General features: G+C 28.5%; 1 protein-coding gene across 2 annotated transcripts in view; it reads right to left on the bottom strand.

Annotated features, from left to right (window-relative positions):
- The window catches only part of LOC100202465 (potassium voltage-gated channel subfamily H member 7), a 65,304-nt gene extending 47,606 nt beyond the window's left edge, over positions 1-17,698 (bottom strand). Inside the window, exons 1-4 of one of the 2 annotated variants that reach the window (XM_065805696.1) lie at positions 17,457-17,698; positions 1,051-1,281; positions 257-370; positions 74-189 (exon numbers count right to left, since the gene is read on the bottom strand). In XM_065805696.1, the coding sequence (XP_065661768.1) occupies positions 74-189; positions 257-370; positions 1,051-1,281; positions 17,457-17,517 (522 nt within the window). In that variant the 5' untranslated portion in view covers positions 17,518-17,698. Of the gene's footprint in view, positions 1-73; positions 190-256; positions 371-1,050; positions 1,282-4,402; positions 4,685-17,456 lie in introns of those variants that run through there. The other variant, XM_065805697.1, reaches the window with a different exon arrangement.
- Positions 17,699-18,017: the final 319 nt, after the last annotated feature.

The raw sequence follows: 18,017 nt of genomic DNA, 5'->3' as shown, positions 1-18,017 counted from the left end.
TTTTAGCAATTTTTGATGAGTTAAATAATAAAGATTAAAATGAAAATGATTATGAAAATAAAAAAATACTTACTTCTTCTAAAGACCTTTTGTTATCATTAACTTTTCTTTTTATGAATGATTTTAACTCATTTTTAATTATTACTCGTTTTCCAATTTTTTGCCACTTTGTTTTTGGTGAATCATGGCCTAAATTAAAAACTTATTTTAAATAAAATAAAATATTGTTAAATAACCATAGTAAACAACAACTTACCGTTCAATGACTTTTGTAAATGCTCTATTTCATTAAAGAACACTAAAATAAGCACTTTTTCAAGACAGTAATTAACTACAGGAACTGTTGATACTAAATACCATGCTTTAAAACCTTTAAAAAAATGAAGGAAATAACTAATTTATACTTACTATTGAATTTAATAAAAAATAGTACAAATAAATTTGATTTGCCAATTGCAGATAAAAACATATACTTTGATGTATTTTTGAAAATAAAAGTAGAAAAGTGTTATTCTTTGTTTAGTTAAAATTTTCATTTTGTCAAAAATCTTTAGTTGCATTAAAAATTGAAACACCTAATGAAAAACTGAAACATTGAAAATAAATATGCTACTAAAAACATTTTATTATAAACATGGTAGACATAAATTAGAGAGAAAATTTTCTAAGAAACAATCTTTTTGTTTAATCAAAATCATTTAAAAACTCATTAGTGAGCTCACAAATTTATTATTCAAACCAGATATATTTAATAACAAAAAAAACTATTCTGATTCATGAAGTTAATAATAACTTAGCTAAACTAAAACATTGAAATAAAATGGCAAACCTGAAATGTTTTTTTGCTAACATCTCAATAAATAATTTGTATTGGAAAGTTTAATTAACTCTTATTTTCTAATGTTTGTTTATGAAATATAAACAAAACATGTCTTAGAAAATGAGAACCCCTTTAAGAAAAAACTATTAGCAATAGTGTAAAAAGCAATATCAATAAGCTTAATTTGAGCTCTGATATTGTAAAGATTAAAGAATTCTAATTATCGAAACCTGACTTATCATAGAGAAGTAACTCCACATTTTGCTTCTTGTTTAAGTTGATGGCCTCTCTGTAACATTCAATTGAGAGTAGATCGGTTTGTTTTCCAAAAAGAAAATCAAGATATGCATTTTTTTGAAGCACTGTGGTACGTGAAAATTTCATTTTTGCTGAAAGTTGTGCACTACAGTAGATTATTGGACAATCTAACATGATGGAGTTGGCTATTAAAAAAAGACTTCCTGAAAGAAAAAATAACATTAGAACTTAGAAAATAACATGTAGTACATAAGATGACATTTATTACATAAAATAACATGTAGTAAATAAAATAACATTTAGTACATAAAATAACACGTAGTACATAAAATAACAATTAGTAGATAAAATAACGAATAGTGAATATAAAGCAAAAGTGACTTTATCAGGTATAAAAGTTTAAATCAAAATAAAAACATCTTTAAAAAAGTTGAATTAAAGGTAAAATAAATATAAAAAGAGGTGAAATAAGGGTATGGTCAAGGTTGAAAAAAATCACCTTTTTTTTTGAAAAAAAAACAAAAAATGTTTTTTTTAAAAAAAAACACCAAAAGCCATGGTTTTTTTTTGTTTAAACTTTTTTTTAAATAAGATGTCTTTAGTAAACTTTTTAAATAAAAAAAAAAACATTATGGGTCATCCATAAATTTCATCACGCTCTTGAAGAGGGGGAGGGGAAGGATCAGTGGTTTTGTGACGTAAGGGACTTGTTACTAAAGATTTTTTTTTGTTTTTTTTTAATTTTTTCATTTTAGGTGCCCTAAGAAGTCCTTGCAATCTTATCACAGAGCGCCACAGTTGAGCATTTAGTGCTCATCCGTGGTGCTCTGTGATAAAATTGCAAAAATTGGTGAAAGTTAATGCCTTCTTTCTAACTGATGTCGTAAAACTTTAAGTTACTTTACATTACGCTACATACTTTAAGTTATGATGTTGTGACAAGGTGGAAGGAAAAGACCGGGGCCCCGACCCCGGCTGAAAATGAGACTTTTAAACTTTAAAGACTTAAAAAGTTGTTTGTTGTATAAAAGAAGGGACAGATACAGTAAAAGGATGAAGCTTGTTGAATAAGAAGCCAAGTAAGAATGAGTTTTGGTTTATCATAATAGAAATGATAGCTTGTTCGAGCATTCACCATGATAGTATTTGTAAAAAAAAGAAAGAAACACAACCTTATAACAATGGGACAATAGGAGAGTAGCTCAAACTTGGTAGATAAAGCAGGTCTAACTACATTTACAATGTGCTCTTAGACTTTGTCTGAGAGTAAGAGGGCTGTTATTTGTTATTATAGGAATGCCAACAATAATGCAATATTTTTTTGCAGTATATAAATGAGTTTTGTTGTCTGACAAATTTTTAATCTGATCTAACAAATTTTTAATCTGATCTCTCTTCTGTAACAGCCTAAAGCAAGCTTTAGGCTGTTACAGAAGAGAGATTAGATTAAAAATCGGCCACTTGTTCTAAGCAATCAATAAGTGAAGATTTTTGTCCAGACAAGATGAGTTGAGCCGCCAGCTAATAGAGACACTTAAGATGTAAAATTTTTATGAAGAGAGTTATTGTAGATAAGAAACAATACAGGAGCAAAGATAGAATCTTGAGGTTCCCTTAAAGTTACATGAAGTAAAGAGGAGTGTAAGCCTTCAAGAATAACTTTAATACTGAAGTGAGAAAGAAATTTAATATTCTCAAAAACTTTATATAAAGAAACTAATAACAAAGTGAAGATCAATTGCAGGATAGTTGGAGAGGTCAAAGTGTTTTCTAGAATTTTGAAAAATTGGAACCACTTATTTAGCACTTTTTAAAAGTTAAGCAAATATTGAAGAGAGTTCTGGAGAACACTTTTTTAAGACTATGATGGAAATATTGTCTGAAGCACAAACTGTTGAAGTGCTTAATTGAAAACTAACTTTAGCATTGGAAGCCAGAATGATTTGGATGTTTAACAATGGGTTAATCTGCTTAACTGGCAGAAAGAGTATGGCTATTAGATTCAAGAATAAAATAAGAGTAAGATTTCTTCGCAAATAACTCTGCCTTATTCTTGGGAGAAATAAAAAGATCAGACCCATGAATTAGAGATCAGACAGGACCTTTTTCCATTGGCTTCTTGGAATAATAAAAGGACACTTGTTCTTTAGAGAGATGTAAAAAAGATTACTGTTTTAAAACACCTTAAACTGTTTAAACAAGCTCAAGATGATGAAAAACATGAAGTAGAATGAGGCTTGACTTAAATGAGGTAATTTTACTGAATGAGGTGTCAAGAGAGATTGAGTTTTGATTGGTGGAACTACAGACAATAGCTTGTTTGAACTATGACATAATAAACCGTATCTAAATGAGAAAGAACATCATTAGAAAAATCTACCCAAATATGACAATGGTATTCAATACAGAGACGAGTAGGAAATTTACAGAGGTAGAGAATGGAATCAGAAGTAAGATAATGGCAAGCACAATAAAAAAAGAAGCAACCTTAGCAGATGTTAACTTTGCAATCAATTGTTTATACGGCTTACATAAGAGGTAAATAGTGAATGATAATCCAAGAAAAGGACTCACTATAAGGATTGCTATTCAAAAATATAATGTCAACAATATTATCATATATATATATATATATATATATATATATATATATATATATATATATATATATATATATATATATATATATATATATATATATATATATATATATATATATATAAATACATATATATATATATATATATATATATATATATATATATATATATATATATATATATATATATATATATATATATATATGTATGTATTTTTACATAAAAATTAATTATTGCTCTGTTCTTTAAGAACATTGAGCACTCTATTTGTAAAATACACTAACATAATTTACATATATATATATATATATATATATATATATATATATATATATATATATATATATATATATATATATATATATATATATATATATATATATATATATATATATATATATATATATATATATATATATGTATATATATATATATATATTACATATATATATTCAAACAAATATATATATATATATATATATATATATATATATATATATATATATATATATATATATATATATATATATATATATATATATATATATATATATATATATGTATATAATATATCTATTTCTTGCTTGTAAATCGAAGTAGATTCCAGACATATTAACTGAAATAGACTGTTGCCGCGGACTTTAGTACATACATCGACTGACAAATAGCCTGACTTAAGTATGATGTAGTTCAAATAACACTTCGTTATTTAAAAAAGTAGTACCAGTGAACTATAGAACTGTTTCTCTCACGACTGTTCCGTTTAAAAGTTTAACAAACGAAAGAATGTAAATTATCTGTAGAAACAAAATTTATTGACTACACCTTAACATAATTTTGTAAAGAGTAAGGTATACAAAAAAATTAGCTTATAAAAATGCAGTGGATAATATATAAATTTGGACTTTTTAAACGCATTTGACTGAATTATTCGCGCCATATCATTTGGTTTATGAAATTGAATTGCCGTCACGGGTACCCTGAAGGTCACCTAAGATCTTATGTTGTATCCCATGAATTTTTTTTTGAATTTGACGGTAGTCTATTTGCACATTCTATAACTGCAAAAACTTAAATAATTTGTTGATAGCTTTTTAAGGAAACTTGCCTAAAAGTTTTAAAAATAACGACGTTTCGGTATAAAACAATGTTTATTGTCAGCCATTATAGTTAATTATTTTCTGTAAGTGCAACAACGCGATTGGTGATAGCAATATTTATTGGTTTCTGATTGGCTAATAGTTGTTGTCTATAGGACATTGCTTTAAAACACTAAATATAAAACAGCTCTGTAGCCACAAATTGGTTTTAGACATCTGAAACACGTATATATACGTTTTAATACGTGTATTAAACGTGTTTGAAAAATGATAGAACAAGTTTTAACTCAATAAAAAAAAATACCATTTTTGATAATAATTACAACGAGCTTTTAAAATAATTTTTACATTATGTTTGAAAAAAGAAAAAGATTTAAGGTGTTTTCAGTCCAAATGCAATAAAGCAAGTCCAAAGCAAGGGCGGATCCATAGGGGAAAGGGGAGGGAATAGGGGAGGCGGGAGGGAATAAGGGTAGGGGGAAGGGAGGAGGGGGAGCAATGGGTTGATCGCCCTCCTTCCCCTTACATGAGTTTAAAAAACATTTTTTTGCATTTAATACTTGTAGCCTTTTATAAAAAAAGCACATTTGGTTTGTTGGTTATTTTACCAACTTATATTACAAATTCTATTTTACGATTTCCCGAATTCTCAAAACGGTCAATCACGTTTTCAACATCTACTAGAATTTCTCTGTGCACAATAAGTAAGGCCAATCCGACTAGTCTGTTTTCTGTTATTCGTGTTCTGAGCCAAAAGAGAAGCTACGTTCAGCACTGGTGACACTTACAGGAAATGACTTGGTAATTTGAAACAACTTGTGAGTGATTGGGTGTTGCACCTGGTCAAACAAATCAAAAACAACAGAAAAATCAGTAGGTCGTGATGTGACTCCTCCCTCATCTTTCATCTTTATACATTTGCACTGCCATAGTTTGACTTCCGATGTAAACTCAGATGCAGGTAAGTTTTGGATACTAGGTCCAAGAATGACGCTATAGACATTACTGATTGTAGAAAAAGTTTTAACAATATCTTTATGATTCAGTGTGATAATATATTTTGTCATCAAAACATAGATTTGAAGGCATTGTCCATTTTCATTAGAAAAACTTGTATTTATGTCCAATATTAACGCATCAAGTAGAGGAATGTAAACTGATTGCCTGTATTTTTCTTTCATCGTATCTGAAAGTATATTTTCACGACATGTCTGTTGTTGTACTACTCTTTTGTAGGTAAAACTACCATATTTTTTAATTATTGTTTTTTCTGCGGCTCTAAAAATTTCCTTAAATATTTCTTCACAGCTTTCTCTTTTATGTTTTAAAACAATCAACAGGTCTTTAATTCAATTTTTTGCTTTATGTAAATCTAAACATTTTTTTTTGAAACAACTGACTGAGCCCATTTGTTAAGGAGAACGCATGTACTGCATAGCCTAAAGACACACAGTGTTATAAAATGGATTCTAACCTTGACTTTCTGACCCGAGAAAACCCTTTTGTGGAATGATAGCCCACACTATGGGGATCACTTGGATATAAGTATTAAAATCAGATTACAACGTCCTGGCAAGTTATTGATGTTTAAATTTTCTGAATTTATTGATTACACACACATTCGAAATGACAACTTGTTTTGCATTTTTACAGTAAGATATAATTTTAAATTCAAGTAAACAAACATACTGTAGCATAAAGAGCATTATGTTTTATGAAAACATAAAAAAAAGTTGAAAAATTAAAAGATATCAAGAAGATAAGCTTCCTTTATTACCAAATTAAATATAATATTTTTTTATTCTTCTGTTTTTCTGTTTAACTTTTCATAAAAATTATTTTTAACTGTGAAAATAAGACAGTTTTTGAATTTCGGGAAAATTTCGGGAAAATAAAAATTTCGGGAAAAGGCATGATTTATTTACTTTATTCACGAGAGCAAAACTGCGCACATCTAATTTTACAAAAAATGCCGAATACAGCAAAAAACCACCAAGACTGCAGGAAAACTGTCTGTTTTCTTTGCTTCAGTAAATGTCAGAGGGAACTGACACCTTTCCTAAAAGAAAAATGCCAAACAATACTCAATGAGAGGATCGATTTTAGTAATGACAAAGTTCCACTTGGAGTTTGTGAAAAGTGTCGTTCTTGTTTAAGAAGAAAGGATTCTGGAGAACACATCAATCTCCCATCACTTTACAATTTTGAGACTATAAAAATTCGACCTCAAACTAGAGACACACAATGTGACTGTTTGATTTGTTCTGTTGGAAAACTGAGAAATAATGGTCAACAGAAAACTCAGCTTTTGCAGAGCTCAGCACAAAATACTCCATCTTCAACTGTCCAAAAACGATGCTCTGACTGTTTTTCAATTATTGGAAGAGGATTACCTCATCATTGCACAAAGGGCACTTTGCGAAATAACCTTGTTGCTGTTGCAACCAAGGATCCTGTTGCATCTGAACGAGTTACTGCTCTTGTTGTTTCAAGTAAGGATTCTTCTCCACATGGCACTGTTCGATTGAGTCAACCACAAGGTGGAAGAATGCTTCCAATAATGCCAGGTAAAAGTTTAACTTTCATGAAAAGATATATTAGAAATTTCGAAATTAAACAATATTTGGATTTATTTTAGGTTCCTCATCAGCTAGAAAACTATTTCCTCCAAACCCATCAATTAGTATAAAAGAACTTGTTTAAGTTCAGGCAAACACAGGGCTTTCAAACAATGGCATCAAGAGACTAGCTGCTACAATTAATCAGTCAACTTCACAACATATTGTTGAGAAAAACTATGCTGTAAAATTTGATGCAGTTTGTAAGCAGCTTTCTCACCATTTCACGAGTTCATTGATTAAAGATCATGCTGGATGTGGAAGGACTGTCATTCATTGCAAGGACTTCAAAGAGCTTAAAAATGAACTCATTTCTATGAGAAGCACATCAAACAATCATATTGTGAAAGTTGGAATTGACGGTGGGGAGGATTCCTGAAAGTAAGCCTTGGAATTATTGAATTAAATTGTCAACCTAACACTCCCCCAGCAAAACTCAATTGCACAAACAAGTTTTTCAAGGACACTGGAGTTAAGCGGCAACTTATTATTGCTGTCTCTGAGGACCTGCAAGAAAACTACTCAAATGTGTCTCAAATTTTCGAATTGATCAATATGAGAGACCAAGATTTTGTTTTGTCCTGTGACCTAAAACTGGCAAATATAATTTGTGGTCTCCAAGCACACTCAAGTGCACACCCCTGCACCTGGTGTGAGTCAAGTGCAAAGGACCTTTTAAATCAAGGAAAATTAAGAACTTTCCAATCTCTTGATCAGAATGTCTCACTTTTCAATGCAGCAGGATCAAACATCAAAAGAGCTCGTGATTACATGAATGTTGTTCATTCTCCTGTATTTGATCTTGCTGGTGGCACATTAGTTTTGGACTTCATACCGCCAATGGAGTTGCATCTCCTTATTGGTGTTTTCAATCATCTCTTTGCTGCCCTACTAAAAGTTTTCCCTCAAGGAACTCTTTGGACTGATTCACTGCACATTAAACAACAGCCTTATCATGGAGGGCATTTTGCAGGAAATGAGTGCAGGAAGCTGCTAAAAAATATTGATCTTCTTCAATCTATTATCGAGAAACACTCATGCTATGCTGCAATACCATTAGTTGATGTATTTCGAAAATTCAATGCAGTAGTGTCTGCCTGTTTTGGATGCGTTCTTGATCCAAGTTATGTACAAAAAATTGAAGCTTTCAGAGTGGCTTATGTGGCACTGCAAAATGTTTCTGTGACACCCAAGGTTCATGCTGTTTTTTTTCATGTGAAAGATTTCATTGACAAACACGGCCAAACTCTCGGACTTTACTCAGAACAAGCAACAGAGGCAATGCATCACAACTTTCAAGTGCATTGGCAAAGGTACAAACAACCTAACCATCATCCTGAATACAGTAAAAAGTTGCAATGCTGCGTTGTGGACTTTAATAGTAAACATTGCTTGTGAAAAGAGTCATTTTAGAATGATTTTTTCTTGTATTAGAATATTTATTTTAAAGCATAATTTTCATTTTAGATACACGATAAACTCTCAGAATATGTCTTTTTGTTTCCCTAGTTCATATTTATTGGAATAACCTATATTTTGTACTATATTCTGTCGGTTTTTGACGGAAAACTCGAAAATTATGGTTTATGTCGGTTAAAACTGAAATTTGGCTTCTAAAAAAAAAAAAGTCTAGTCGGGAAAATTTGTTTTTTTCATTTTCACCCCCCCCCCCCACGTCTTTGTCGTTCGGTACGGCCCTGTCAATAACTTGCCAGGACGTTGTAATCTGATTTTAATACTTATATCCAAGTGATCCCCATAGTGTGGGCTATCATTCCACAAAAGGGTTTTCTCGGGTCAGAAAGTCAAGGTTAGAACCCATTTTATAACACTGTGGACACAATAAAATTACTTTCTCTAATTGATAATAATTCTTGCTTTTGATGAAGATGTTCTCTCATTCCATTAAGATATATTGTCCAGTGCATCAGTTATTGGAAATAATTGGGAAGCTCAACTCTAAACGTCAGCAAATCATGGTTGAAAGACATGAGTCTTTCAACCTATTGCGTTTCGCAGAGTGAAAGCAGTTGTAGATTCAGCTTTTTTTTTATAATTAAATTTCGTTTTGCAGAAGCATTGAAAAAAGCAAAAACTTTGCTAAAAACCCCCCAAACAATTTCTTATTGCTTGTACAATCGAACTCTAGGATAAAGTTAAATTTAAAGCATGATTATAACATGGACACCAAACAGCATTTAACATAACTTATTGAATTTCAACTACCGATCTTTTTTGCAATAACGAGATAACACTACAACCATCGGTTCTCACACTTACACATTTTTCTAAAGAAAGGTGTAACTTTTTTTCAACATGTTTATAACCGATTGACCAATAACTTTGCCGTCAAGAATAGGTTCATTGTAAATGGATGCATTACTTTTGGTTTGATGATTTTGATCATGCAAATCAACAAATCCAACAAAATATTTTCGAACTCATCCATCAGGCATCAAATAGCGTGATATTGTTGTCATGTGTTACTGATGTGAGGCATCAGTTGTTTCGTCAAACATATTAGCATAACAATTTGATTCTCTAACGCGACTCACAATTTGTTCACATATTTCTTCTCCACAGCATTCAATTAAAGCATTTTGGGTAGTTTTGCTAATGTATGTTGCAGAAGCTTTAAATGTTTTCAAATGATTTTCTAAATTTAAATCCCCACAGTTTACTCTAAATTTTAGCAACTCTCGAAAATTACATCATTTGTCATCACATCAGAATCGTCATCGTCTATGTCTAATTAGCTACCATCATCTTTGTGGCATCTAAAAGGAATATTTTGCCTTCCTAAAAATATAATTGTTTCAACAATAGATGGCAATCGTTGACGAATTTTTAAAACCTGTTGAAGCCGTTGAGTGTTTACTCTGTTTACAATAACTATTGCTGGTTTAATATAGTTTTTTAAAAAACACCTTCCTGCTTCAACAGCTTAAACATGTTCGGCTAATTTCAGTGGTTGCAAGGTGTGTTAAGGTTCACTTAAAATCTGTTCATTTTCTGAAACAGGCATAACTGAGTCAAGTGAGATATCATTCTTTTTCTGCCTTTCTTTGTTTATGTCTTTGTCTTGTAGTTCTGATTTCTTATGTTCAACATTATGAATAGCAATACTAGTATTAATTTTCGGTGGTGGCGCTGATGTGGTTTTAAGATCATTCGTTCTTTTAGTACCTTGATAATAGCAGCAAAACTAGTTAAAATTATTTCAACAAAATTTTCTTTCTTCGATGCTATAAAGAATGAATCTAAACTACCCTACAGCCGAAAAGGATTAGTTCTCTTCGTCTCGAAAAAATAATAATTTTTTTTGTGAACTGATATTAAACTAATATTACAAAATTGTTTAAAACTACTGATTTTAGAAGTAAAATTTTTTTACTATTTAGTTTGTGTAATGTAAGTAAATAACATTTGATCAAAAACTTTACTTAATCATTCGATATATTCAAATTAATTGATGTTACCTGCTGAGTACAAAGCACTGGTTTCTATTTAAAAAACTATTACATTAATTTAACAAGTTTGTATTAAGGTAAATTATTCTTTCAAAATAATAAAAAACAGTAAGATTAACGGAGATAATTGTAGAGATGATAATTTAAAAGAATTTTAGAGAACAAAACAGAAAAAGCTGTAAAGCATTAAAAAAATAGTCTGTTGATAAAACTGAAAACCTCAATGAAGTTTTTAAATTTCGGCTATCCCTAACGTTCAGTTTATTATGTCACTTTGAATATATTAGGAGCAAATATTACTAATATCAAATTAATAATAAAATATTAAACTGCGTCATTAATAAAAAAACTAAATGAAAAGTAAAATAATAAAAAGAAAATGTGTTGCAATGTTTTATACGCAAAAATAAAAACCAAGTAATTAAATAAAAAGAATTTAGAATTTCGAAATTCTTTTAAATTCCTCTTCAATTTTAAACTTTCAACGTACTATTTAAGATTGACTCAATTAAGTTGTGCCTCGCAAATTTTAAACCTTACTACTGAGATACCAATATATGACATCATTTCATAGCTACACAGGTAGTTTATTTTTATTATTAAAGTAGTTTATTTTGAATTAATGATTAAAATTAAAAATTAAAGAGTAATATATATATAAGTATAAAAGTATGACATAACAAGGGTATTCAAACAAAAATTATATAAAAAAGATTTGTGGGGTTGCTGAAAAATCGCTTCCCCCTTATTTGATGGTCTGTAATTGCCCCTGGTCTAAAGCAAGGGAAAAACTTTGAAGACTTTTTCAAGAAGTACTTTTGGGAAACAACTCTGTTAACAACCATCATTTGCCTGAAATGTTTTTTTTCTAAAAATTCTACTGGCGAATAAAAAACTTCTTGAAATTACTTTCTTTTAACTTTATAGAATTTGTCGAACTTTTATTAATTTAGGTGCCCCAATATTCCTTACAGTCTTATCACAAAGCGCCGCGGATGAGCATTTAATTGAAAGTTCATGCCTTCTTCCTAACCTATGTTGCAAAACTTGCGCAGAGGTGGGGTTTGAACCACGGATTCTTTGTTTCTGAGGCAAGTGCTCTACCACTGCGCCTCGGCTGCTCAAATATATATACATTATATATATACGTATAGAATACACAAACATAATATTTATATAAAGATATATGTGTGTGTGTGTACATAGATCAGAGTTAAGAGTAGGGTTATTTAAAAGTAACCCTATTAATTATTTTGAAGCCAGAACTATATCCTTATTTAAATGAAAAGAAAAGAGCAAAATATTTTGATGAGTATGAATGTTTTCAAGTTTACTTTGCATTCATACTCATCAAAATATTTTATGCATCATTAGTAATTATATTATTTGTAAACATCCTTGAATTGTAAAATCATGTAATTCAGAATATATTGATTGATTTCAGAATTCAGAATATATTGATTGATTTACATATTGAAGAAAGAAAATTTGTCTTCTGCATTGTTAACGCCACACGGTCCTATCAAAGTGCAAAGTAATTATAAAAGTAAAATTATACGCACGCGCATGCAAATTTCAAACATTACAATTTTAAAGATGGTTATGGTCAAATAAGGTCAAATATGGTTAAAAACAACCCAGTAAACACACAACGTCCTAAAAACGTCTAAAAAACGTCTTTTATACGTCTAGACGTCTAAAAGACGTTTTTTAGACGTCTTTAAGACGTAGTGTGTTTACTGGGAAAGATTTTTTCTGGATCAACAACAATAATTTCAAAGTTTTTAGGCTGTAGTCATCATTTGTATATTTTTAATAGATTGAAATTATTATAAAGATAACTCAGTTGTTGAAAATTAATTGATAAAAATAAGATAAAGATATTTTAATATATAAAAAATTGCAATATTCTGCCGCAATTATCGAATGCTAAAAGCATGATTTGTTTATATTTTCAAAACTCTTTTTATTAAAATTTGAGCGTAGAAATTTAATAATTTTCACTTTTGAGTTTTTGAAAATCTTATCTTTATTTGGAATTCTTCTCAGACCTAAGTATTCAATTTTTTTTCTGAAGAAATATAGTGTTTACCAGACGCAACTTTTGACTTGATATGTATATATATCATTTAAATTTAAGTATGTAGCTAAAATGATATTTGTATGCTATATACATAACTTTATGTAGTGCTACATGCATATAATTTATATGTAAATTATTAAAATACATATAATACGTTTAAAAGTCAAGTCTACTATGTCTACGCCTATTTTATGTTTTTATACTATTTCATTTGTATGCATTAAATTGATGTGCTTTTTATATGATACCGTATGATATCTGTACCTGCATATTGTTTATGGTACCATGGTATATACACTGTTTTTAATATGCACTCATAATTTTCTCTAGTGACAATATTAATCAAAAAACAACTTAATGAAGATAAAAAATGTACAAACATGGTTTGAAAGAACTTTACTGAAATCTTCATCCAAAGAAAACTGAGCTTTTGCTATTTGGAACATCCCAGTGTATATCAAGAATGACATCTAGATCAAGATTTGTGATCAAAATATATCAAGAATGACATCTATATCAAGATTCGGGACCAAAAAACAGATTCACTCTTGAACGCTGTATCAGAGATATAATTGATTCTGGTCGGAAACCGATTAAAGTAAATATTTTATTCTTTGGAAAAGAAAATATCTGTTTGTTTGTACACAAAATTTAATCAGAAATTAAAAACCATTAACAAGTACTTTGCTGTGTTAAATAAAGATTTTGAAATAAAAATTTTATGAAATAAAAATTTTATGCTACGTCAGGTTAAACCTGAATATGGTTGATAAAATATCTATGCATAAAATAAATGAGAGTAAAAATCTTTAATGAACAACCTTATGAAACTAGAACCTTATGAAACTAGAACCTTATGAAACTAGAACCTTATGAAACTAGAACCTTATGAAACTAGAACCTTATGAAACTAGAACCTTATGAAACTAGAATCTTATGAAACTAGAACCTTATGAAACTAGAACCTTATGAAACTAGAAAACAATACTAACAAAAGAATTTTAGAGCCTCTTTAACTCTAGTTTAGAGTCTCAATAATTTTGACTAAATAAATGGAGTTATTATGTAAATATTTTTTAAGTTTTATCTTATCTATTAAAGTATATATATTTAAATCTAATATTTATTTTATATATAAATATTAGTTTTAAATATATTTTTGTTTAGGGAAACAGGACACTTATAGCTGTATATATATATATATATATATATATATATATATATATATATATATATATATATATATATATATATATATATATATATATATATATATATATATATATATATATATATATATATATATATATATATATATATTAATAATTGCCATTACAAAGTAAACCTATTTTACAGAGCAATTTCTGTAAAATAGGTTTACTTTGTAATGGCAATTATTAATAGGCAAAATATTGTTTCGAGACCGAAGCAACCACGTCAAAGTCGCTCAAAAATCAAGTTCATGTTGACTGTTTTCTTTGATTATTGTGGTGTCGTGGACTACGAATTCCTTCCAACTGGCCAAACTGTCAACAAGGAATATTATTTAAGCGTTATGCGACGTGTGCGTGAAGCTATTCGCAAAAAGAGACCGAAATTATGGGCCAATAACTCTTGGATTTTGCACCACGATAATGCGCCTTCGCACGCAGCACTGGTTCTTCGTGAGTTTTTCGCCAAAAACTCTACCCATGTTGCTCCACAACCACCGTATTCTCCCGACTTAGCACCGTGTGACTTCTGGCTGTTCCCAAAGCTCAAGAGACCACTCCGGAGAAATCGTTTTGAGTCCATTGAAGAGATCCAACGTGAATCGGCACGCGCATTGAAGGCTATCCCTACCGAGGACTTTTCGGCATGCTTCGAAGACTGGAAAAAACGTTGGCAAAAGTGCATTGGGGCCGGGGGGGGATTATTTTGAGGGGGACGATACAGATTTGGAAGAATAAATAAAGATTTTTTATTTTATAAAAAAATTCACCTTACTTTTTGATTACAGTAGTATATATATATATATATATATATATATATATATATATATATATATATATATATATATATATATATATATTTAATTAATTATACTTAATTATTTTAATTCCAATTATAATTTTTATGATGATTTAACTTAACCATCCATTTTACAGTACAATGGTTGACTTAGTTAATGAAAAGTAAACATAAACTTAGACATTATTTTTATTTAGACTTATAATTGAGTTTTTATTTTGATATTTTTATTTTATATTACTTAAGACAGTAAAATCAAAATCAGCATAATAATAAATGTTTATCGCATTTTTTTACTGCAAAAATAATACAAAAGCAAAAATTAAATGAGATTTTTCTTCTGTGTTTGTATTGCATTATGAGTGAAACAAAATTACTTTTGAAAATTCAATACATTATAACCAGGCAAATATTAGTTTTATATAAAGTTTTAATTTATTAAAAACTTATTTTGTATTTTTGTATGGATATTATACAAGAAATTTAAAATTTATTAAAAAATGAGATTAATATAAAAAAATATCGCGAGTAATTTTAAAAAAGACTTATCATACAACAGGTACAAGTTTCGTACAAATTTATCTTCAAAATATATAAAAATTTATTTACAGTATTTTTGTACACAAATTTTGTAAAAGCTATATATATATATATATATATATATATATATATATATATATATATATATATATATATATATATATATATATGTATATGTAAATTAAATAAGAATACTTTACAAAGAGAGTGCTCAATGTTCTTAAAGAATAGAGCAGTAATAAATTAGTAAAAACACTTAACTAGTTTTTTCTTCTACTCTGAGTTTCACTATTGCTGGATCTTCAGGAAGATCCAGCAATGGTGAAACTCAGAGGGAAAGAAGAAACTATTTAAGTGTTTTTACTAATTTATATATATATAAATATATATATATATATATATATATATATATATATATATATATATATATATATATATATATATACATACATATATATACATACATATATATATATGACAATGAATATAATTATTACCTAGCAACAGCTTATACAAAGTTACTCTCAATTATTCTTGAAAAAAAAATTGAATACTAACATTAGTAAACATTCTAAAATAGATAAATAGTTTATGTAACTGAAAAAGTTATTAGTTATAAATTTCTACGCTCAAAATTTTTTTTAAATTGATTTAAAATTGATAAACAAAACACACTAAAGTAGTATTTAACTGAATAAGATTTATTATTCATAAAGAAATGTTTTTTATTTTATTTAAATAATTTTGTTATGTACTAAAAGTTTCCTTTATAATAATTTTCGTTCAATAAATTACTAAAGACGTATTTAATAACCAAAATTTATATAAGTAATTTGTTGTCAATGAAATTTTTATGATTTAAGGTATCCGCAGCCATTTTAAAATATCCGCATATATGCTAATTCTACTGCGCATGCTTATAATAACTTTCCACTTATTTAATAAATCTGAACGACCGTGGCCAGGGATGGCAAAACAAATTAAAAAAAAAAGAATTTTTTTATTCTAAATTCTTTTTTTAAAAGTCAAGTAATTCAAATAATATTTGTTAATGAAAATAATAGTGAAAAATCATCAAAACTTTTAGAAATAATCAAATCGAAATCAGAAGTGATCAAGTAGAAGCCAGAAGTGATCAATGAATGAATGAATCAATGAATGACATTAACATAGATGAGCCTAGCAGTAGAATCTCTGTAGGCGAAAGAAAGAAAGAAGCAAATTAAAAACGAATCGCAAAACTAATTGTTTCCAAAGTTGACAATATTTTTCGCAAAAAATTTATCTGATTACTGTAGTGTTTACTGCAATCCTTGCCTATTTTTCAGAAAAACTATGAATTCTTTAGCTAGCGAAAACGTACTTTTAAAAAAAAATATAAATCAAAATGTGTTTGATTTTATAAAAATTTATAAAAAACGCTTTCGAGAATAAAATGACACATTTTTTTAAAGAACCGATGAAAACTAAAGTAATGTTAAGTGCTTTTAATTTTTAAGAGTTAAATAACGAAATTAAATAAATGCTAATCAAATACATTATCTCCAAATAAGTAAACAAACAAACGAGTACCTGCACAGATTGTTTTAGCGCAAGCAACACAATATCTCTGCGTGTCGCCAGATGGAGACAATGCTAAGTCGAAGCAAAATAGAATCTCTGCGTAGTGCTATAGAGTTGTTAATAACGCTACAAATTTGCTGTGCTTTAGGGATTTTTATTTGCAAAAATTAGAGATAAACTTAATCATTTAGAACAGAGCATGTATTCAAATAAAATAAAATCCTAACCATTTCAAACAAGAAGCAAATTCAAACAATTTCAACAAACATTAGTTAATGATAAAATATATAAATTTTTAAGCCTTAGTCTTGCTTTTGTACATTCATACATTTAACTTTTGTGAGGAGATTTTTTTCTATTATGCATTATGAAACAACAACAAAAAAAATCTAACCAATATCTTTTGCTTTTTCTATAACGGTTTCCAAGAATTTATTTTGAGGAGTATCCGCCATTTTCTGCTGTCAATTGTTGTGTTTAAAATGCAAAGTTCATTTTACGTTTTCACTATGTAATTTGAAGCCAATAAAATCTTGTTGGAATGCTTTTAAGACAAAGTTCCAAAAAAGATCAGCCGCTTTTCACTTTCACTGAGTTTGATTTTATTTATTCATAAAATTTGAATTCTATATACTTTTGTAAGAAAGTAAAATGATTAAATATCGATTAAAACAAATAAAGACAAACATCAAAAAATAATAAATAAAAATCAAAGTAAAGATTATTCATAAATTAATATAAATAATAATAAAGTATGAGTTGTGCAATAAATAAATACAGGTGCTTCCTAAACAGAAAAAGTAAGGGTTGTTTAGATAAGGTTAGGCAAGGTAATATCATATTCAACAATTTCCATAAAGCTAAGTGAACAGAGTTTTCAACTTTAACTGGGAACAAACAATATTAAATAAACTTCAAAATAAAATAATTTTGACTATTTTTTAAGGCGCTTTGC

The sequence above is a fragment of the Hydra vulgaris genome, chromosome 09 (genome assembly GCF_038396675.1).
Source record: "Hydra vulgaris chromosome 09, alternate assembly HydraT2T_AEP".
Taxonomy (NCBI): domain Eukaryota; kingdom Metazoa; phylum Cnidaria; class Hydrozoa; order Anthoathecata; family Hydridae; genus Hydra; species Hydra vulgaris.
The sequence above is the reverse complement of the archived record's forward strand: the minus strand, read 5'-3'. Positions and strand labels throughout refer to the sequence as shown.